This window comes from Anas platyrhynchos, chromosome 21, assembly GCF_047663525.1.
Source record: "Anas platyrhynchos isolate ZD024472 breed Pekin duck chromosome 21, IASCAAS_PekinDuck_T2T, whole genome shotgun sequence".
NCBI lineage: Eukaryota > Metazoa > Chordata > Aves > Anseriformes > Anatidae > Anas > Anas platyrhynchos.
Genome location: NC_092607.1, coordinates 14396203 through 14420725, shown reverse-complemented (window position 1 = coordinate 14420725; position 24523 = coordinate 14396203). Strand labels below are relative to the sequence as shown.

Genomic DNA, 24523 nt, shown 5'->3' with positions numbered 1-24523 from the left:
GTGTTTCATCCTCCTACAAACATAATTCTGCAGACAATTTCACCATCAAACCCAGCATCTTTAAGTCTCCTTTCAGCTCCCCAAAACACATTTATTGCAGCACCCATTAAGCATTTTATTCCACTTACCTTTCAGTAGCTTCTGCCCTTCCATGATACTTTGGGAGACGAATGCTGTGTAGTCTTCTTCTGAAAAGCCAGGCTTGCATGTGGGTCTAACTGTAAGATCCCCATCGCGTGCCTGCAAAATCAAAGCAAGAAAAGCACACACCATGACTTTTGTGGTTTGGTACAACGCCTTGTGCCCAATGACTATGTGTTTAGGCACGGGCAAATGTGAACAGTAAAGCAGCGTGCAAGTAGAAAACATTTATGTTAAAGTGCCTATCTGTTGGACAGGATCCATACTGTAGCTGCAAAAATAAAATGGGCCAGAAAATAGTTGCCTGAGTACAATAGAAATCATTGTTTGTAGGAAGGCTGGGATACTGGGCACTGTCAGAAGAGGGGAGGAAACAAAGAGCAGCAATTCATCAACGCGAGCAGCGCTTACACTGGAGCCACGCAAAGGCCTTATGTTGCAACACCCAAATCACCCGAGTTTTGCTATTGAGAAACTGGGCAAGGCCCCGGCCTGGAGGAGGAGAAGCACCCCCAGCTCACAGCAGTCTCTGCAGCTCACAGCCTCTTAAAGCCCCCTCTCTTCCCCTGCAGCGGCCCCTGAGCTTCTGCCGGCTGCTGCCCTGTGACCCCCCAGGCTCTACACTTGCCCAGGCTGCAGGGAGGGATGGAGGGGAGCCCAATTAAAACCTAGCAATTAGCGCAGCCCCTTGCACATCCTGCGGGGGTCCAGGGGCAGCACTCAGCTGCTCCGTTTTGACTTCGTACCACGCAGCCAGGGACAGCCCCTGCCACAGGGACAAGCTTGCCTGGCCGCAGCCGTCCGGGCTCCTCGGGATGGGGACACCAACCCCAAGCAAGGAGGGTCCAGACCTCACTCTTCCAGCTCCCTAGAAGCACACCAGCCTGTGATCCACACCAGGTGATTTATGCGCAAGCAAGTGCTGGTGGCGAGGGATTTCTAGCGGTGCTGGGCTGTCAGCTGGGCTAGCCAAAGCGTCGCTTTGCGATGCCGGCTGCGCTCCAGACTCCTCCGGTCCCAGCAGGGCAGGATGAAGCCCGAGGTCCAGGAGAGCCACTTCCCACAGAAAGTGCAACTCCGGGAGCCCACCGGCATCCCCCAGGCTGCCGACACACTCCCGGGCACACACATCGCAGCGTTACGGAGCCAGGAGGGAGGAGAAGCGGAGGGTCCTTTCGGACGAGCTTAGTAAGCAGAACGCAAGCCAACGGACTCTGCTAAAAAATCACGCCCGGGAGACGGATGCCAGCTACTGCATGGGAAGTGCAAGAAAGCAGCGGCTCTGGGGACTCTGACCGTCGCTGGCAAGACGTTGCAATTAGGAAACATTTCAAAGGGGCTGGCTGAAGATAACAAGCTCCGGATCGGAGATCAGCCCGTTGCCGTAATCGCGCTCGCTAGCCGGGAGCGCATCGGGGCCGCTCCTGCGCACCCAGCACCCCCCCGGGGCTCAGGCTCGGGACATCGCCGACCCAACTCGGCGCTGGGGGATTTAAGCAGGAAAATAAGCGGCTCCTGTCCCTGCTGCCAGCCCATGCACGGCGCGGAGCAGCGGCCCCGCTCGCACCGTGACACCGCGGGCAGGCGCCCGGTGATGCTCCGCAGCCAGCCCCTCACCAGGGGGAGGGAATAAAAAAATAAATAATAATAATAAAAAAAAAAAACACGGAAAAAATAAAAATAAAGAATAACCAACAAACTTTTCAGCCCGTCACACGCTTCAGGCCCCCTGGGGGCGTCGAGGGGCGCAGGAAAATAAAAGTTGGCGGCGGCGCGGGGCGGGCAGCGCGGATGCTCGCTCCCCGCAAGTTCAGGCGGCGCCGCGCAGCGCGGAGGGCAAGTTTCGCCGGCACCGCGGAGGTAACGGGCTTCGGGCGAGCGATGGCGCTGAAAATAATCACTACAAAGAATATATATATATATAAAAAATTAAATAAATGAACGCATGGGTAAAAGGGAAGGGAGAGCCCGGGCAAGCTGCCGAGACGCCGCTCCCCTCCCGACGACCCCGAGCCCGAAGTTGCTGCGGATGCTGAGGGCGGGGGGCGGCAGCCCGGGGGGGAGGCGAGGGGAGCGCCGGTCACCCCAAAACCTCCCCGGGACGCCCCACTTACCGCCGCCGAGCCCCAGACGAGCAGCACCAGCAGCAGCCGCGAGCCGGTCCTCATCGCCCCGGCGGCGCCCGCCCGCCGGGCTGTGGCGGTGCGGCTGGCCGCCCCGTGCCGCGCGGTGCCGGGGACAGCGGCTTGGCTCGGCTCGGCTCCGCTCGGCTCGGCGCGATCGCGCCCCGCTCCTGCCGCCGCCGCCGCCGCTGAGCGCCCGCTCCGGGCTGCAGGTGAAGCGCTCGCTGCGCGCCGCCGCTGCCGCCGCCGCCAGGCCCCGCCCCCCGGCCCCGCGGGCACGCGCCGCCTTAAAGCGGCAGGCACCGCCCCGCCGCCTGGCGGGGTGAGGAGGCGGCTGTGGTAGTGGGGGTTCTGGTTCTGGTTCTGGTTCTGGTTCTGGTTCTGGTTCTGGTTCTGGTTCTGGTTCTGGTTCTGGTTCTGGTCCTGGTCCTGGTCCAGGTCCTGGTTCTGGTTCCGGTTCTGGTTCTGGTCCTGAACTTGCCCATGCTTTGTGGAGCTCTATAAGCACATAGGGACAGCCGGCAAGAAAGCTCAGGGAAAAAACTGACAGAAAAGCTAGAGTATGTAGGCAAAATAACAGCATATCTGAGGGAAAGCTGTGTCCGGTGAGGGATAAACTAGTGTAACAGCAGGAAAAAATGTATCCGCTGAGGAAAAAGTAGGGTCTTCAGGGGAAAAAAAGTAAAGTACTCAGGGGAAAGGCAACCAGTGGGGAAAAATCTAATGCATCCAGGTGAAAAACTCATATATCTGTAAGGACAGATCACACAGGGGAAAGATGAGTGGATTCTGTGAGGAAAGCCCAGCCTACACCGTGAGGAGAAGGCTGTGTGCAGGGGGAGAAGCACATCCACAGGAGAAACTGGTGTGTCAGTGAGGAAAGCTAATACACGAAGAGAAGAAAAGCGTACTCAGGGAGAAAAAAGCACAAATATCTGAGGAAAAGTGGCCTGCCCTGAGGAAACGCAGCCGCTTCGCTGCAGAGGCCTGTGGCAAATTTCAGCCTCGGGCAGCCCCTCACAGCGGGTCCCCTGCCTTCGGGCACTGCCCTCGCCTCAGTCCAGCTTTGGGCAGGAAAAGGGGAAAGGGAGGAAAAGGAACCGGCTCCTCGGTGGTTTAAATGACCCCGTCCTTCACCTCAAGGGAAACAGGCGTGTCAGGCCTGGTCCACATTCACATCAGTAGGGAGTAAAGCTAACTCCACTAAACGAGAGGGTTCCTGCTGTAAAAATACAGGCAGATCAAAGCAGGCCTGGAAAGCAACACTCCAGTCAGTTTGGGTTTGCGCAGTACTCTGGAAAGGGAAAGCAGCGATTTCAAGTGCTAGGTACGGCTCCTATTATTCCCATCCAGCCTGAACCTGGCATCCAAATATGATCTTTTCCCTTTCTGAATGCAGCTCAACTCTGCAAATAAGCGTTCTCAGGCATGTATATTTTGTGCATATAAATCCAACATCGATTTGCATAAATAGATGCATACTATCTGATGTACGTGCAAAATCAGACATTGCGGCTGAAAAATCTAGCCATTAAACTATTCTGTTAGATTCACACATTTTCTAAGGAATGAGACACATAAATCCACTGACTGCATCTTTTGCTATTGAGTAGATTTAATAGCATTGTGTTAACACCTAGAGATGTTAGCGACAAACTGTAGTAAGCTCTGTAGGCACGTATAATGAAAAGACTGTTCCTATCCCACCAATTTACAGTCTTGGTGGATTATAGGGTTTGTTTAGTTTTTAAACAAGAATTTCTGAGTACATTATATAACATCAAATAAATTCCATCATTGTACTGAATTTAGTGTATACCCTTTTTTTATGAAACTAACAAAAATAATCAGTTGACACTATGATAGCAAAAATAAATCCTTATATATACATACAATAATCTAAATTTATTCCTTTTATTTTTATCCTAAATTCCAAAGTTTGGAGGAGGCTGTACTAGGCTGAAGGGCAGCTGCTCATGCTATGTAAATAGAACTACAAGTACTCTGGAGACTTCTGGGGATATTTTGGATTTGTGCAACTAAAGCGTGAATATTTCCTTCTGCATACCTATGGTCAGTTATTTTGACTCTTGCTGGACTACAGCTGTTGCTATGCATGTGCTCACTCTCTTTGATAACTTTGTTAATATGACAAGTTCTACAAGTATTGTCAAAATAAGTCTGACACCACAACAGATTGTGAAGAAAAGGCAGAGCAGTAGTGAAAAAAAAATAGAATTCTTCAACATGTTTACAGTTGATTCCTAATCTGATGGCAAATTGATTTTTTTCCCAAACTAGTTTGCCATCCCTCTTTCCTAAGCTGTAGTTACTAATTCTGTTCGTGGGGAATGACTGCAAATGGAGTGAGTTATTCTTTCTGGGTATGTTTTCCAATTGCATCTTCATTAACACTGACCTGTGTGAGAGCAAAGGTAATTTCATAAAGTGAGGTGTTTCCAGGAGGATCAGATAATCTGAAAAGGAGAATACAAGTCCAGTGTTCAGCCAGTGGAAATCACTGGTTTATAGGTGTGGTGGTTTTCACTCTACCTTCTGCCATCAACCCTCAACACTGACAAAGTTCTGGAAGGAATTAAAGTTTTGCTAACTGATTAGCTAACTTTTAAACCATCTCCTTGTTTGGAAGCTATTAACGTAAAGTGTTCAAAAAATGGCCTCCTGCAGGTCATTAAGGAAAATTAAAATATGCCATTTACGTTTTTGTAGTTACTGAACTTTCATAAGTTACTGCATTTAAGAGTACAGGTCTGAGCTGGGGCTGAACATGTGTTATTTGAGAGGGTTAGCTTCAGACTCTTATTTCACTTTGAGTCTGCTGGGAGACTGGTTATCAATTGCTATTCTTGCATAAAAAAGGAAACAGGAAGCTCTCCCGTCTAACATCCGAATGCTACAATATGTGGATTTAGCTGGATGAAGACATTTAAGAGTGTATATGTGCACATTAAATCAACTTGCTAAACACCTCAAGAGCAAAACTGCTGATCCTAAGAGCCAACTTGCTATACTACACAACGCTCAAGAGAATAAAAGGCTCATAGATGAGACATCTACAGAACTGACTGTGCCAAGATAATGAGGAGAACAGAGTACACAAGGGATTTTTCTCTCCTTGATGCACATACGTAATTCCTATTGACAGCAGTGGGAGTTGCACGTACATATCAAGGGGACAATAGAACTGTTAGTAGAGGAGATGAGTATCAGATGTGAGCTGTGTTTCCATGGGTAGAGAAAGAGAGAGGAAGGTGTGATCACTGAGGGACAGTACAACACACAATAAAATTGTCAAGCAGCTATCAAATACATGAAAGCATGGGAATAACAAATTAAATGGACAGGAAGTGAGAAAACAGTCTCAAGAGACTTTTCCCTTCCTAGCTTAGGGCTGATATCTGAATTTCTTATTTGGGAATATTCCTGCTGGCTTAACCTGTTCAGTTGTCTGTTAAGTAAATGTTACACTGAACTCAACTCAATACTTACGGCCTAGATGCTAAGGATAATAAGTGTTTTTATTAAAAAATCTGACAAACAAGGAGAAATAAAACATACATTGCATAGACCACACTTCAGGTATCTTCTATGTGATCTGATGATTCTTGCTTCTTAAATAGGAGATAGCTACTTAACTGGTGAATCAGAGAGTCATTATTACAAATTTTGGTTTGTGTCAAAAGCAATAACAAAGGAGTTCATATATGTGCAACCTGCTTCTGGATTGAGAATGGCAAACTATGAATTTGTGCCAGCAGTTCAAAACCAAAGTGAATGAGAAATGCCTTCAGATTTACTCCACATGTGGGATCTTTTTAGAATGTACAGGGTAGGTGGGACAGGATGAAACTGAAGAGTAAAGTTAAAGATAAGACAAAGCTGTGGAGAAATTACTTATCAGGAAGAGATGTAAGTACCTACCAGATCTAGACAGAAGCCAACACAGGAAACAAAGAAGCTCCTGAATAGGAAGAGCATAGCCACAGAGGGAAAATAACTAACAGTAAAAACCAGACTTTAGTACCTTTTTGTAATTCTTAAAAGCAACAGCAAATTGGAGGAACTACGCGAATGGTTGGGCACAGCTCAAGACCCTGGCTTTCTTATGATCTGGCTCCAGTACAAATCTAAAGACAAAATGATGAGTCACAGAGGAGAAAATGAATTGAAGAAAGAATACATAGTAAAAAGGAGTGCAGAACAAGGACAGAATATTCATTAACTAAGCTGATTCTGTACTCCCCTGCATGTGCTACCTGTGTGCAGGGATGGCAAGAACGATGCAGCTATCTTTCTGGTTAAACAGATCTTTTGAAGTCACATTTTCAGTCCTGCCAGATGTGCTGTGATGCCAAGGAATTTGAACTTTCTCTCTTTTACACTACCTTCTCATCAGTATGTTGTGGCTCCTATTGATTCTCCTTCTGAGTTGGTAATGTGAATGGCAATGAGGAAAATATGACTTCAGAGGCCCTATAGAAAACCTTCCTGCTCGGTTAATTACAGTGACCAAGGGAGGCCAACGTTAGTGCAGTCTGACCTCCAATTACGAGGCACACTGTGGTCTCCTCACTGAACTGTGCAGGCACTGATGGCAGCTTGCCAGCAATGGCTATATTAAAATCAATTTAGAGATCCCAATTCTATATGTTTCACCATAGGTGAGCTAACACACCTTAAACTAATGTCATTCTTACTTTAATATTGTAAAACCCAATTGACCTATGCAGAACTACTTTTTTTTTTTTTTTTTAAATTCATTTATTGTATTCTTGCAAAAATTAAGGAATAAGGCAACAGTAGTCTGAGCAGTTTAAGATTTCTATCAATGCACTGAACTGCACTTTAAAGCACTGTTATTAAAAACCAGGAACAAAACAAACTAACAAACAAAAAATACACAGAATTTGTGTTATTCTCAGGAGATACAATGGGTGCTTATTTATGTCAAGATGCCCTTGCTAACAACTTCAGAGACAACCTGTGTGCCTCAGACAAAGAAAATCACAAGGGATGCCTAACACAGCACAAGACTCAGACTCAGTTAACTTCCCAGGCTGCTCTGTGATGCAATGCCTCTTATTCACAGAAACAATGAAACCCCACTAGATTTAGTGGAAAAAAAAAAAAAAAAAAAAAAAAAAAGATTAATATCCATTGTGCCAATTCACAAGTGGGTGGAAGACCACAGTTTCCCAATTTCCCAAGCAGCCTCGAAAAACTTACTGATTTTAAGGTGCTCTTCATTCAAGCGTGTGTTTAAGCATGATTGCGCCATCACCTCAGAAACAAAGAGTTACATGAAGTAGTCATCATCTAAAATGGTTGCATTCACAGTAGCCTTTACATTATAACAGCAATCTGAGAAGAACATCATTGAAATAATATAAAACAAGTGATTTCCTTCTCATCCTCTCTATGCACCCTCCTCAGCGGCTGAGGAGGGGACACTTTATCTAACAAGTCCTGCCCCTGGCCATGTTCCCACTTACAAATTCAACAAGATACCAGAGGAAGTGGGCAGGATTTAACCTCTGAAGATCTACAGTTCTCTAATTTCTACTCTTTGCACACAAACATTTCCAAATGAATATGAATGTAATTTAACTTTATGTCCCTGGGTTCTTATAGGGACTGCTGAAGGAGAATGAGGGTTTTCTAGACTCGCGATTTTCTGGTTTTGTTGTTTATAGCAGCAATTCTCATCACTTCACCATTTCCTTCCCTTCCCTCCCTCCTTCCCCCCACTTTTGGAGGACATGGCTCTATTGACATTGAAGTGCTCATATTAATTTATTCCAGTCCAGTGCAAGCAACAATATTGGTAAAGAAACATGCTTTCATTTAGCAAAAACACAGGGTACAGATCAGGCTTTCTTATATTATTGACAATGTGTGTTTTTCTTCTTTATCAAAAAAAAAAAAAAAAAAGAAAGAAAAAAGTTTTCTTCTGCACAGATTGTTAAAGCATAAATAGAAGTTACATTCTGAGCACTCTCTACCTTTTGTGGCTCCCAGCTTGTTTGTATGCCTCCCAAATATTTTCTCCTCCTGAATATATCCAACAGTTTTAGCACCTCAGTAGATACTCTAAATAGTGTGTGTGTGTGCATGCTAAATGCTGAGGCAGAGCTCCTCAGAGAAAGCCAGTTACCTTTTAAAAAAGAAGTCATTTTCTGGAGCTGTCAGCATTTTTGGTCAAAAAACACCTGGAAGACAAAGCACTTCACAGGAGATAGCTTTGACAGCAAATGGACATGGATAGTAGAACTGTAAAAATGAGGAAATTTGAAAAGAGGAGAAAGAGAGGAAGAGATGTGTAAGAGATAACTTTATGACAAAATATCACACACTGAGAGAGATTCAGCATATTCCCAATTATAAACGTAGTGAGAAATGTATAGAGTTTGTTGTATAACTTCAGTCAAGTTCAAGATGTGTATGAAATTTCTGTGAACATCTGAATCCCTGGTTTGTCTATAAATGAGGGTAATAATATGGAGTGGAGGAGTTCTACTAATAACATAACATGCCCATGTTAAATAAAGCCGAGAGATGCAAGAAAGGGAACTATTTAGGAATTCTGTATGCATTGTCAAATGAATGATATGGACTGACTGTGAGCCAAGAATAATAAAAACAAGAATTTCTCCACCCACACACACAGAAAGGAAGTGTAGACTCACGCGGGTTAAAATTTTGTTAACTACCACTGGCAGTCATCACCTAACTCTACTGTTCAACTGATACTTTCTATTTCTGGACGTTGGTGAGGTTCTTGCATGAGCCCAAAGAGTTCTGTCTACAGGATAACTGCCTCATTTGCCAATGTCTAGAAATATCTGAACTCTAAAGATGATTTTTTTCAAGCTCATGCATTCATCTAATGCTATAATCTGTGATTTTCCTGTTAGCACTCATGAGTGGATCCTGAGGTCTCACATCACCAGCTGCACACATGCTTTCAAGCCAGGCTCTAACTTTGTCTAGGACACGTGTAGGCACTAAAAATATCAGTACATCCAAGACCAGGGATCCCCTGCCAACAAGTAACTGAGAGGCAGTGGATGAGGGCGTGCTCTTGGTCCCTGTGAGGGAGAAGTGCTGGGCAAGTGCCTGCACCATCTTCCATTGTGAGCTACAGGTGGCAGGCTTGTGGCACAACAAAGCTTATTGTAAATGACATTTCTTCAGTTTTTGTGGTTGTGCTAATCCATCGTTAGGGGATGGCAAAATCATGTAACAGATTTTATTGTAGCCTAGGAAGAAGCACGGGATTTAGATGGGACATTTTTATTACAACGTTTTAACAACAAACACAAATTATGCCTGGTATGAGTTATAGGCTGAATCAGGAACCTGTACTTTAGCTACCTGGATATTTCGACAGAATGGTCATTTACACAGCTGATCCTTAAGTCTTTTATGAGAGATAAACCCAATAACCTTGCTATGAAACCTCAGCAGGATGCAGATGCTATGATAATCCATATGAAAGCTACCACATTGTGTTGCACACTGTCAGACAAGTCAATTATTTTATTCCAGATCTAACATAAGCTTCTGTTTAGTAAACATGATGAGAGTCAAACTTTTACATATATATATATAAAGTGCTTAATTTGCATGCAAAATTGCTGTAAGTATGTATGCAAATAGGAAAACTCATGCACAGATGACTAATTAAGTGCATTTATGTGAGAAATTACCCAATGCACGCATGGATTCTCCATAATTGTACACACAACTCAGATGTGCGATTGCATATGTATTTTGGACACATAACTGATTGAAAAAATTGTTTCTCGATACTGTATTGGAACAACTGATGCACATGATCAGAAATACGACACCTGATAGGACTTTTGAAAGAAACAGCAGAAACTTGTGATGAATTTTACAAAATGAATGGAATTTGCCATCTCTAGCACTACCATTTTCCGATTTCCTTATAACCATAACACGTGAACTTATGGTTTGAAAAGAGCCATTTCTACAAGTACTGTAAGGAAACACTCAGCAAAACAAAATTAGTGTTACAGAACAAGAGACAGTAAACCCGAGGTTTGAACCTTACTATTGCCTGTCCTGTATGTGTTTTGGAAATAAACAGTAAATTTTACTTCATGTGTCTTGATTATGTTCCAGTTCTTCTCACCAGAGCAGGGTTTGCAATGACAGCACAATATCCCTTGGAAAAGTTCAGTGCATTTTGTTGAAAATATTGGCATCAGTCTGTTTTAATGTTCCAGGCATTATCAGTTATTATAGGTTCCTTTACCTCTAAATACTGATTGATTTTCTTTGTATCTGAAAAGTTAGAAAGTTCATGCTAACATTATTAACATGCAGTACAGTAAACAAACTGTTGCAAGTGTCACATGATAAACATCCCTGACCCCAATCTCCTGCGAAGAAAACTACCTGTCTGTATTGTTTTGATATGCTCTGACTGCTGAATGCAGGCATATATCTTCTTTGTGATATTTTCCTATTTTCTGTTCTGTGCATTGTATTCAGAACTGAGTATAATAGCAGTAAGGGTAGCACCTATTTGTTTACACAAGACATACAACATAAGGTTTACTGTTTCTGTCAGCCACTAACATAGGCAAAGGATACCTGTCCGCCTTCTTGGGCACAGCCGAATCAGGCACACACACACACAGGGGACAGAAGAAAAGGGATGGGAGTGGGCCGTGCTGACTGCTTGCTCAGAGCCAAAGTGCAGTTGTGCTGGAGACAAACTCGCAGCAGCATTTTGAAATCTGAGGCTCTGAATGTAAAAAGTCAGAGAGAAGGAAAAAGGGACACGCTGTTTTGTTTTGACTTGGAACAAAATTTTTCGGATTAGATTTCGAGAGCATTTCAAGTAGACTTTCTGCCACTAAGTGGTGCTATATACAGTACAGCATCTTTATGATACTGCATTTACAGGGAGGAATGAACCAGAGCACTGTCAAGCTGATTAGACTGATGTAGACACTTAACAAGTGTCCATTATGCTGGTTTAATCCTTCTGTGGCACTGGATAAATCAGGAGGAAGAACAGGCCAATCCAGATGATTAAAGAAATCCAAAGACTGAGCCCAGGCATGCAGCATCTAAAATGGAGGATTATAGAAAACAATTCTAATTTTTTAAAATCTTTATCTGGCTTATTTTGTTCCTTTTAAAATTATTAGTATTGTCTTCTCCAAGCTTATGGGTGTTTAAACCTGAAATACACACCCAGTAATACCAGAGAAACAAACTGGTTTTAATTAATACTTGCTATTATTCTCAAACAACTAGTATTATTTTTAAAACATGCCCTACTTTATATCAATTTACACACACACACAAAAAGAGTATGTTCCTTCTGGAGTAGATATCTACATGTGTATTTACCCCCTCTCACCCTCCAGAAAATGTGCACTGTAAAAATAGGATGTAAATTCAGAAGGAGAATGCAAGCTTGCAACTTTGTCTACCTCAGTCCCAGGAGAAGTGTAAATACAGCAGAGAAAAGAACTATTCTGACATGTTGATACCCATACACTCCTTTGCCCCAAGCAATTATACATGTTGCCTCTCAGTCGTGGCTGGTGCAATACATCCTGGGTATGGATCAGCTGAAAAAACTGTGCTATCCCAAGAATGGGATATCCAAGAATTCAGGAATCACAAGACTTGCCTCCTATTCTAAAGAAGAAGCAGTTTATTCAGCCTCAGTGGGTGAAGCAGCTTTCTCCTTTTCTCTTCTCTACTACTGGTATGTCCTAGAAAAAGGAAAGGTGAGGAGAAAGGATGGAGCAGTGAACCATCACTCACGTTCCATTACCCCTCCTGGTCCCAGACACAATCTGACATCTGGGACTGGCCATATTTGATCAGACCAAAGGACCCTAAAATATTTCCTCACTCTGAAGCCTGATCTATATGCCTATAGAGTTGTTCTGCTGAGCTAACTGCCTTTAGAAAAGAGGTGGAACTTCTACGGAGAGGATTTGCTCCTTCTGTGGGCTGTGTTTGTGTGCAGGGTGTCAGCTTATACACCGTCTTCCCAGAGAAGTGATTTAAATCAAGAGTCACAAGCTGAAAGGGTATCAAAGCTGTACAGGAACCGATTACTGCTATAAATTTTCTTGAAACAAACCAATGCTTTGCTGATTCTTTGGTTGTTTTCAGGTGGAACTATTCAGAAGATGCTAGTGTTAACTCACAACATTGACTCCTCAATATTTTTCATTTTTGCTCCATGAGATTATTTTTAGCTGCTGTGCATCAGCTCTGCTTTTGAAAATATTGATAGGTAGAGGTTTCAGGTTCTCCTCGAAAATAACAAATGATTTATTGATGGAAATACACTGAAACAAATATATCCGTAAAATTAATGTTCCTCCCCCACTGTTTTTAAATGAAGTTAGAGACAGATGCTAGAGACAGATGTGAATTTCTCAGGAGAGAAAGAAATATCACAGGTAAATCAGTTTTATACCAGAAAATCTGATAACAATGAATAGAAGAGATGAAAAATAAGTAAACTTTTAACAGAAGAACGAACCCTTTTCAATTTTAGAGGAAATGACAACACCCAATTAACTTTATATGAGTTATTTATATTATTAAATCATTTCTAAATACCTCAAAGTAGCTAGATGTAAACACATAAAAAGAAGCAGAAGCTAATTCAAAATGTCCTAAGGAGAGAGCAGGAGAATTGCAAAATTAGAGTGTCACAGACAAGGTCAGCTGCAGATTCAGAAGCAACATGATTCTTCTGACAGTTACTTCTTTCCCATGCACCTCTAAAAATATTAAAAAGGAAATCAAGACTTTGCATAAAACAATGGTCTAACAGATAACTGTTAGGTGATCCTAGAAATTATTCTCCATCTATACTACACTTTTCACATATTAAAGTAATAAGCTGTCCCAAGCCAGTAAAAACTTGAAATCTCAGTAAATAAATAAATCCTAGATCAAATATATGAATGAGTTAACATATTGTTTCACAAATTTTGAAATATTTCATTTACATATTTTAAACATCCATTTACATGTTTTCAGTTGAAAATATATCTACATTGGTCCAAAATTTCTCTGGCAAGCATTTGACTATCAGTGGGTTCATCATCACAGAGCAGATCCTTAGCACCTCTGCATTCCAAAATTGTGGTCCCACCTATCCAGCTGCCTTGTCCTGGAAAATTAACCTAAAATCCTTTCCCACATGTATCATCCACCTCGTTCCTCGTTGGACCTGCAAGGACTTTCAAGTTATTTTTTGAATCTCTTCATTTAGGAGACACAAGTTGTACAAGAGTGCATTAGACAGTGAACACAGTCCTATAGTGATTTACTGTCTGGCTTTGGGAATTCACAGCTGTGTTTGCCCACAGCTGTTAATCCCAAGTTCAGTTCTGAAGCCCCTTCATCATTAAAGAGATGCTATATTTGTGAGCAGTTTGATGCTGTTGGGGCATCAGTACTTATATTTGAAATCATTGCTGGTGCCAACACGAACATGCTGTGTATGTGTGCTATACCCTGTGTAATTGCCATTTTTGTATACGCTCTCTGAAATGGCTTCAAAACAATGGTTCAGGAACTACAAGAATGTATTCTTCTTTGAAAGTCTAACTCAATGCTACTCTGGCTGAAGGCTGGCCGTCTTGCCTACCTAAATCTACTACATTTTAATCAAGTTTTCAGCTCCTGGCAATTCACACTAATAAATTCTGAGAATGCTTGGTATACATCAGCCCATTGCTTTTATAAACTGTACAGCTTTTGGCATTACAGTTACTGTTCTAATATTCTAAAAACTTGCTTTCGTGGACTGTTTTATCTTTAGTAATTACTTGGAAAAAAGTGAATACAACTACTTACGTTGAAAGAACAATCAAGGGAAAAATCTGAAAATATGGCTTTATACGACTAAGAGACTAAGATATTACTTCTCAGTGTTAGTCTCACTAAAAACTTTTTTTAAATATTAGACATAATTCCTGCAGTGGTAGAAATGGATAAGAAACTTGAAAGCTCCAGTTTGAATTTGCAAGAAGCTTTCTGCTAAGAAAAATAGAGATAATAGATTTGGAATATAAATGAAGCACCAGGTAGATTTTCCCACTATAGAATGAGTACATCTTATATGTCTACTAATCTGCACACCACAAACCACAGAATAGTACAAATACTGCTTAAAATCTGAGAGAAAATATAAAATGCCATTTATGCCAAATACCATAAACTACCCTTTCAATCCTTTCATCTATCAGATTTTATGGGGAGTGGAGACAATAGCACTCCCTCACAGAAACTATAAACAAGTTTAAAAGTGAAATCAATATCATAAGAGGAACATCTAGCTGAAAATATTTAGCTGAATCCCAAGCAATATAAAAGGGAAATGTTTCTGTTGGACTTACTGCTTAGGGCTTTAAATTGCTGTATGCTATCATGCAGTATGGACTGTATTAATTATCTAATTTAGACATTTATGTGGTCATCAGACAAGTGGGAACCTGGAGAGAAATCCTTAATTAAGACTTGGGAATTTCATAAGGGGCTGTTACTGCATGGTGATAAAATATTATTTTTGTCTTTATCTTATGAATGTGTCAGGGCAGATTATGTTAAACGCTACCTACATGCATAATCAGATGACATATCTCTGGCAAGGCCCACAGATAACAGTCTACAAATGCATATTTTTTATTTTACAGTTCAGTGATAAAAGAGGAACAAAACTTTCAGATTCAGAACGACAGCAAATCCATCTCAGCTGTGTCTTGGGTGTCATACCACCCGCGTTTTCCTTAGGACATGGGGACGGGGTATTTAGTCTGCACTGACGGTTGCAACAGCTAGAAGCCTGTTCCTCTTCACAGCATCTGGAACCATTCTGTTGGCATTGCTGAACCCTCCAGAAATTCCCTTTCTGGTCCCTGACGTGCTTCTTATGCAATAAACCACTGGTAGGTGGATTAAAAACATCAGAAATTCAATTTTACACAAGAAATCCCTATCGGATTGCTGAGTTTAACCTTTACAAAGAGAGGAGAACAGGGCAGAGACTGGCCATTTAAAGCTCCACATTTCATTCCATTCAGATTATAACCACATCTCTCGGCATTATGAGTTTGTTGTGAATGCAAAAACACCAGCTTTGAAGGTCTTTTTGTCTTGATGAGCTTCCTGGATAAAGTCAGAGCTGCTGTATTTTGTGCATGCAGCCTTCCAATCCTTATTCTCAACTGCAGGATTGACTTGGACAACAGCATTCATTTATGGATCTCCTTCCTCATTAGGTATTTTGACTTCACAAAGACCATGGCTAGCTCTACCGCTGAAGTAAATGGAAGTAAATATAGGGAAAAAAGCTTATGGGACAGTTTTATTTTTTATTTTATCCTCTTGGCATGCTGGTAACAACACTTGATATCAATGGCAAAACTCCTGCTGTACCTTCCTGGACCAGTGCTTAGCTATTACTGGAAAAGTAAATGCTTATAAAATTATATTTTTATTTATTTATATATATAGGTATATATACACTTTACATATATAATTATATATATAATAAAAAATAAAAATACAACTATATATTTGCATAACAAATATATATATATACACATTTAACACTACAATTCCATTTTGAGATTATTCAAAGCGCACATTGCTAAAACTCCATCACCTTCCACCTAGATAATATCTTTTTTTCATTTTCTGTTATTTACAAGTATGCATAATACAAACTGACAAGTGCTATAGCTGAGGAAAAGAGGCGAGAAACAAGGACCAAAGGTCTTTGCTAAGTTGCAGGATGAAAGGTGGCTTTGTATAATTTTGCAGGAAGGATTCAATTTCACAGATCTCCACACGAGAAATGGGGATATTAATGGGGGTTGGCAACCAGCAAACTCAATAAAACTCCTATTTAATTAAAAGTGCATAAGGCATTAATGCATTGTACCCCAGTTTATTTTTATTGGGCTGTATAGACTGAAGTGTCTATTACTCAAAAAAAGCACCTACAGTTGCTCCTGTGCTCAAACCCCACATTTGTTGGTGTACATCCATTACCATCAGCACTCATGGACATGCAGAATGATTCTACTTATTTCCCAAAACATGGACTTAGGTTCAAGCAAGTGATTTAGGAGACTTGAGATCAAGCATGCCCTCTGCTCAGGAAGCCCTTAGAAATCTCAGACCTGTCCTCTCAGCTCAGTGCATGCTTCTCCTCATGCGAAGGATCACAGTGCTGTGAGGTAGTGTCAGGAGAAATCTGTCAGATTCTGAAGGACCAGATATACCCAAAATATCAATGAGGATTGGAGCCACCAGTATTTACTCGGTACACAGCTCTGTGCCTTGAGAGCTCCGTAACAAAGGAAGTGAATGGTTAATGAACATTAACTATTCAAAAGGTACAGACACCTAGTTGAGGAATAAGTCACAGTGTGATGGCCTGAGTATAAGGATGACCTCACCACCAACAACTGATTAGAAGTAGAGCAGTATTTATTTTATATCTAATTCCCAGGTTTTAGGGGAAAAAAAAAAAAAAAAAAAGCAAAACCCACAAAAAACAACCAACCATACCAAAAAAAAAAAAAAAAAAAAAAAAGAAACCACCCACAAACAACCAAACAAACAAAAGCACCACCAACAAAAACTAAACCAACCATACAAAAAAGTCCCACGTTGTTTCACCTGATCATTACATGCCTGCATAAATAGGTGATGGAAGGAGCATGACCTAACAAAACTTATGTGGGTTTGATTAATGGAGTGCTCCAAAATAATAATAATAAAAGACCTACTGAAAATCTGAAGAGACATACAAACTTGTAATAGCATTTTTAAATTATTTAATCATAAAATCACTCCTGAACTTGTTCGATATGAAACTTCATTACAGCGTGAAATGTTAATATAGAGTTCCAACTGCATCATAAATTACTGATTCCTTCAATGATGCATGGGCCTGTCCTACTGTGTCCAACTGCAATTTTAATATTTTCTTAAGAAATGAAAAATTGAAAAATTTGCAAATAATGGCATGATCCTGAAATTACTGCTTTAGGTATCACAGGTTATTAATCAGCTAAAAAGAATAAAAACATTACTTGCTTCACACAGAAAATGATGCAGCTTTTTTTTTTTTTTTTTTTTTTTTTTTTGTGTGTGTGTGTGTGTGGAAAAAATCTAAGTGCTTATTTTTGAATAGATCCATTAATAACCAATTCAAGTGACCTACCTTTCTGCAACATGACAGGTCTGGCAGTCAACGAAGGAATTACTACATGTAACTAGCAATTTTACCATCAGAAACATTATTTTGTATACTACCAGCACCTTGTAACGACTTTAAAATGGCATTCACTGTTTGAAAGTGTAAAGTACAAACACTTGCAATATTTACTGACAAAAATTCTTATTTAACAACAATAGAAGCAAAAACAGTGGACTATCTATATGACTAGAGAAATCAAGGAAACTGTGAGGGCACTGTACTTTTTTTTTTTTTTTTTTTAACAATAAATGTTGTAAATACTACCCATGCATTGTTTGGATTTTTTTTGGTACTAGCCATGCACTGTTTGGAAAGAGTACTGCTAGAAGTTTGGTGGTCTTCAGAAACAGTCCAGTCCAATCATCCACTTCAGTCATCCAGTTTAATGGCTCCTGTAGATTTCAATATGAATGGGCTGAAATATAATTTTCTTTGCTTCATCGCTAATCAAAGCATCATAAAAAAACTGCAGAGCAGCTCTGCCATGGATGAATCAACACTGGCCTAGGAAATGTTTCACTTCACATATTAACACTTCTGTCTCGATGAAAACTGAAGGTCCATGTTGTACATTATGTACCAAAGATTAACTGTTTGCTATCAGCACTGAGTAATAACAGGACATTCTTAGACATGAGCTAATAAAACATTCTGCAAAAAAATAAAATTTATTTTGCATTCTCTTGAAATTTGGATACTTCTCTGCTCCAAAAGAAACCTGATTGTTGGCATCTAAGTCAGTAATGTTTATGTAGGTATGCATGTATTTTGAAAAAGAAAGAAATAATTTTTATTCTAAAAGACATTTTTGTCGCACAGTGAAAAGTTGACAGTCTGGAGATTCAATCACTTTGAAGACACAACTAATAAACATTTCCAAATAAATTTATTATTTTGACCAGTGCAAAGAACCTCACTCTCGCCCTTTTTTCCCTATATTTCCATGTTTGTAAACTATTCAGCATTCTTTTAAATCTGTATCAGATTCAATCTAAAAACATTTAATGTCAATAAACACACACAAAACAGTTCTGCTTTTTTCTAGGCTAGCCATCCAAATATTTGCTTGCCAAGAGGCAACAATGCTGAGCAATATCGTGCAAAAGTCTGTAATTTGCTCTATAATAACCTCAGTTTGCTTTATTTTTTTATTTCTTCTGGCCATGAGACATGTCAGGAGTTTTCAAAGGCAACCCGTTGCCCAGAACTAATTGGCTGAAAATCACAGTAAGGGGAGAATTTCATTGTTTTCAACCATAATATTACACAACTATTTAGCAAAGGGAAAGAATAATGCAGAATAATTATTAATTGAAGAAAACACTCAGAATACATGAAACATGGAGAAACAAACTATTAGGTCCAATTATGCCACTAATATGAACACTATTATGCAATCTTTAATGAACGCACACTTGAAAGCTCAATTTTCTATTGGGCCATGGTTCAAAAACCAGAGACGTCAGTCCCAAGCATGAACAGTGCCAGACTTCAGCGTACTGACAGCACTTCCACCAGCAGTCTGGATTTACCTTAAATAGCTTCTGTATAGCTCTGACTCAAATCCAACTTCATTTAACTATGGAAATGCAGCAAGGTCACAATGCAAGACAGTCTACCTGCAGATAGCAGGCTTCCATTAGTCCATTATACAACCACAAATACAGGAGTTTAAGAGTAAAAGTACCAGATATCTTCTGTAGCAGCAGCCATATCAGCCAAAATTGTAAAATCCAAAATGTTGAATTTGCAACTGCGTATTAAACCATAACATAGTCTGCTTGTGAATACTACTGCTTGCATCTGTAACTATGAACTTGCACTTCATACTGCAAAAATATAACTAGGAGAACTAATATAACCCAAAGCGTAGCTGGACAGTGCCCTGTGTCAATTACAGAGACCAGAATTAGAGCTACAGAGAGAAAAAATAATGTGTGTTTTTCTGAGAAAGTCTTCTCTAGAGTTACAATTAAGACGAAATTTATTGCTTCTGCTTAACATCTGTTTTATTTTTATTCATTCTGGCAAAAATTATATCCTGGATCCAAAGCTCCAGCTTCTAATGTTGCGGAATAAATGTTAATTAAATATTTGATATATACTCTTTTAAAAACCCACTAAAATTATGCAGTTTACTTAAAATAGGACTCTGCATAACACAAAGGGTGGTATCAGATTCCATAATGAAGTCTTTTAGTTCCCTTGAACTCTTTGCATTTAATGTGAAATATAAAGGAGTAACTTTAATATTTGTTTCTCTCTGGTATAAACAGAATGTGTAATGAGCTGCTGTGTGACATGAACTCAATGTCACTCAGAAGGCAACACATTCACAGTTCACTTGTGGCTTTACCCCTCTTAATCTTCACCTTATATCTGAGATGTTCTTTCCCTTTTTCATGGATGCTCATTATGTATCTGTTACTCATTCACTTTGCTGGGTTCGAATGAGGATGGACTTCTAGATACGACATAATCTACCAAACGCTACTAGAGTAGCGAATGTTATATGCTGAAAAGCCTTATCCTCATGAACAGCTTGTCAGTCTGCTGGCTCCTCAGAGATCTGTTTCCCCATTAGTGCTTATTTCCCCGGTTGAAGATTTAAGGATTTTTTTCCACTGTCACAATAAAAAAAGAGGAAAAGGAAGCAGGTGGTGTCATTTCTAAAGTCCAAGTGTTTTTAATGATCGTGCTGTATTTCTTCAAGTGCAGAAATTTCAATTCTGATTAAAATGAAAAAATGACAAGCCATTTACAGACAGGCCTCCGTTCTCCAAATACCCTGCTCTGAATACACAATATGTTTTCCTATATAATGCATGCACCATATTTCAATATTAATTATATGCAGGTCTCTCGTGGGTCACATGCTAATTATATCTATTTAGAATTTATCATGCTACTTCCAATAATGCGCTGTCATTGTGTCCTGTTGTTTTTTCTTGCCTGAGGCATAAGGAAGCTACAATAAACCTGAAAATATTGGCAAGAAGCATTAATTTTAAAACATATGGGGAAAGGCAGCACTAAGGGCCCAGTCCAACGCTCATTGAAATCAACAGGAATCATTTTATTAACCTCCAGGGAAAATGGTTTGAACCTGTTAAATATCTACACTTCTATATGATGAGCTATGTGCATCTCTCACAATATAATGAAATGGTTATGTTTTAACGACCAGGCATCAAGGAAGCCTTCAGCCTTACACCAGTAAGGATATGCAATGAGAAATTTAAACATTGCTGATTCTGAGAAGGTTAGACTGGTACTAAATAACCACAAGATAAAGGAGAATCAAACACTCCATTTCCAGCCATCTCAAATGTAGCTTTCTCATACATTAATGCATAGCATTTTGTGATTACTGGATCTGTGCATCAGACAATAACAGTTATGACTGAATACTGTACAGTATTGGATTCAGATATGTCACCAAAAAAAAAAAAAAACCAACACACAACAACTACAACAAAAACTCTATTACAAGCACTAAACATATCAACTTGTTTGCCAAACTTACAGACTGTGTTTTCCATTTCCTTGTACAATGACTGGTATAAATCAGTCTGCATTCACCAAGACATGGCATCCTCTTTATTCAAGGAATCCTTAGTTTCCTGCATGAGCCAGAACCAAAGTTAAGTGGTGCTCCCTTCACGCCAGCTGATGATCACAGAGGCAACTCAGCAGAGTACCTCACTGCATATGTACAATTATTAATGCTGAAGATTTGCATCTGCTTTCAAAAAAACAGGTGCCTGTGGGACTAAGCACAGATAATGTGCAGAGAAAATGCAAACATTGAAGATCAGCAACTTGGACAAAAAACACACCTCATAACCTTTTTAGAATGCTTCTTCAAGCCTTCTAAATGGTTACTGCTACATTACTAATCAACAGTGACACAAATTAGACAGCCAGTGACTAAGTCCAATATGTAGGACACTACCTCATCCAAATTTCCATGCATCCTTTTAACCCATCTACTGCTACTATCAGTCCTTTAACTCTCTGTGCCTTTTTGGCTCATGGACCCATCACATCGGTCCTCTCATTACTTTGGTAGTGTCTGTAAGCAGCCTGACTCCTGGAAATAAATCTCACAAGGTACAAATACGAGCTGGCGTTTACATGTCTGTATCTCACAATGGTGGTGTTTTGTTTTTGTAGTTTTTTTTTTTTGTTTGTTGTTGTTGTTGTTGTTTTGTTTTGTGTTTTTTTTTTTTTTTAAATCTACAGTGAGATGATTTCAGAATGAGAAAAATGTTACCATTTAGCACACCAACTGTATTTTTTGCTTATAGGTCTCAGCAGAGAGTAAACTGATATTCAGGTACAGAAAATGAATTATCTGAAGCCAAAAGTAATTTTATTTAGGTGGGCCAAGAATCAATAGAGTGAAAGCATAGTCATTTCAGTAACTGCCCCAGCTTATGACAAATCCTCACCTGAAACTCGTGGCTAGATGGTCTCTTTCAGCAGCCCATATTGCAAAGCTTCTCTGGATGAAAAAGCAGTATGTATTTTCACTGTATGTTAGCTCGACTGTTCAAAGACGTATTCAAATGAAGCAAGCATGGATGCAATTTAGTTTTAACATCTAAGGTCATGTTCAGATTGTCCCACTTTGTATAGAAATCTAACTGGAAAAAGAAGCTCAAGTCTGAGACTTTCACTTTGCTTACCTACATAGGAGTTAGCAGGGACCATTAAATTGGTAAATAAACACACATGAGAACCCAAAGACTCTATTCCCAACATCTAAAGGCACAAGACCACCTACTCTTATAAAGTTTATTGCCTCCATACCTGCAAGACAGCATCGTTGTAGGATCCCTATTAGAATTAGCTCTGCCACATGAAACTGCAGTAGCAGCATTAAATTCTGCTTTGGTAACTTTTGAGTAAAGCGGGTCTCCCCTTTGGGGTCTGTCTGCTTCTTTTCTGCCTTCTGGTCTCTTGCTTAACCCAGAAGATTTTGTTCAGCACACTGGGAGAGCAGATGTGGCATTCCCAGCTGTAAACAAAGGAAGGGATCTTGTTGTTGCAGTAATCAGACTGCCAAATACCTCCATCTATAACTGATCTTACAAAGATTACAAGGCTTGGGTTGTATTCTGTGGGAGCAGCTCCGAGTGATCAAAGGTGTTGTGTGTAGATTTCCATATTCTGATGAGGTGAGGAAGAATTCAGACTCAGGAATGAGAAAGGAGAAGCAAAATGCCAGCAAGATGCTTCACAACGCTGAAGACTAAAAGCTGCATCCGTGCTATGAAAAATGTGGCTGTTTCAATATGAATGAGTGTGAGTTTTAACTGTGGTCACCAGAAAAGCAGAAAGGTTTATAGGGCAAAGAAACACGCCAAGTGCAATATAACCAAAAGCTGATCCCTATCTGTGTATGGTGTCAAGGAAATGAACTAGTGATACAGCCTCAAGAAGAATCTCACAAGATAAGATTCTAATTAGGTTAAAATTAGCTCAGTGGTAAGACATTTTTTTCCTTAGTGCAAGAGTTCTTCCACTAAGGTGGTGGTTTGGACCCTTTGGGAATCTGGCTACTGTGGAAATTTATGGCATCTTTATGGCCTTGTGAAGATCATGTAAGACCTGATATTAGTCTGTTTTCAAAATACCTTTTAGGAAAAACAGACCAGTGCAATATCAGTTATGAGGTGGATTACAGATGAAAAGAATTAAAAGCACATTTTTCAAATGTATGACAGAGGATTGCTATTCTAATTTGCCAGAACAGATGAAATACTGTTCCACTTAGATACTTCTGTATTTTTTACCAGTGCCCATTTGTCTCAGAGCTTTCAGTGATGCAGATCAGACACACAGGAAAAAGAGAACATGTTAATTTCTGTTTTTTCTTCCTGAAACAAGAAATATTCTTTATGCAGGGGAAACTCCAAAGTCTGAGAGAAATTTCAGATATATTTTTTCCTAAGAAGGAAGGGTATTTTATATAAAGGAAAAAAAAAAAAAAGAGTGTTCAAGTAAAACAAACTTAGAGTTGAGTGATGTTGGGAGAATAGAAATCTCTGTAACTAGAAATCTTTCCTAAAGGTAGTGCCATCTCTAGGCATCCTTTTTCAAATGTAACAGAAAGAAAAGAGGAAGGCCATTAATTATAGCATAGTTTTAAATGCTTGCAAGAAAAAAAGGAATAAAGAATTTTACAGTGTAGGACATAGAAAGAAGAAAATCACTTCTGGTTGGGAAAAAAAAAAAAGTAGCCCAGTCATAATTCATAATTGTACATTAAAGAAATATTATCCTGCACCTGTCAATACAGGAACAACATGCCTCCAGATGGTCAGACCCAAAGAAAGACACAAAGTTTGTAAATTTGAAATGAGAGGGAGAAAAAGATACCTTCAAACAGTGAGCTGCGAATAGACAGGACTGCTGTCAGCCTTTGGAAATTGTTTTCAAACCTCCCACTGTGAAAATATAAATTCAGAGTTACAGATGATTCCTAACATCAAAATCTGGAGTATTGTTAGTTTAGTTCAAAGTGTCAAGGTTTAAATGCAGCTTGGATGCCTTTTTTTTTTTTTTTTTTTCCCTTGCTCACAATTGTGTCAATCTGGAGCAGAGTTACTTTAGTTGGCAGAGACAAAACGTTGATGAAAAACCTCACTTTAGACCATTCCTACAGCCTGATATCTTCAATAAACTGTATTCTCTTCTGCATGCAGGCTATGGTGCACTCAGCAACAAGGGAGAAACCCTGGAATTTTTCCATGTCCCTGCCTAGATGCAAACTAATGCTGTACTTCAGTATGAACATCGCAGTATCATCTGTGCCACCCTTTTTACACCTGCCTGATCTTTCTGCTCCTAAGGCTGCTGAATCTTCAACACTGCAGGCATAGGAAGGAAAGCTGACAAGTTGGCTAGACTGGGTCCATGCTTGTCAAAGCTTTCTGTCCAT

The 24523-nt window shown here is 40.1% G+C and overlaps 1 protein-coding gene across 4 annotated transcripts in view; it reads right to left on the bottom strand.

The window, feature by feature from the left end:
- Positions 1–24523, bottom strand: part of CDH4 (cadherin 4) — a 670220-nt gene that overhangs the window by 457529 nt on the left and 188168 nt on the right. For 3 of the 4 annotated variants that reach the window (XM_038166209.2, XM_038166207.2, XM_038166208.2), the window contains one exon: positions 129–240. In XM_038166209.2, coding sequence (XP_038022137.1) covers positions 129–153 — 25 coding nt within the window. In that variant the 5' untranslated portion in view covers positions 154–240. Of the gene's footprint in view, positions 1–128; positions 241–2255; positions 2512–24523 lie in introns of those variants that run through there. The other variant, XM_027442884.3, reaches the window with a different exon arrangement.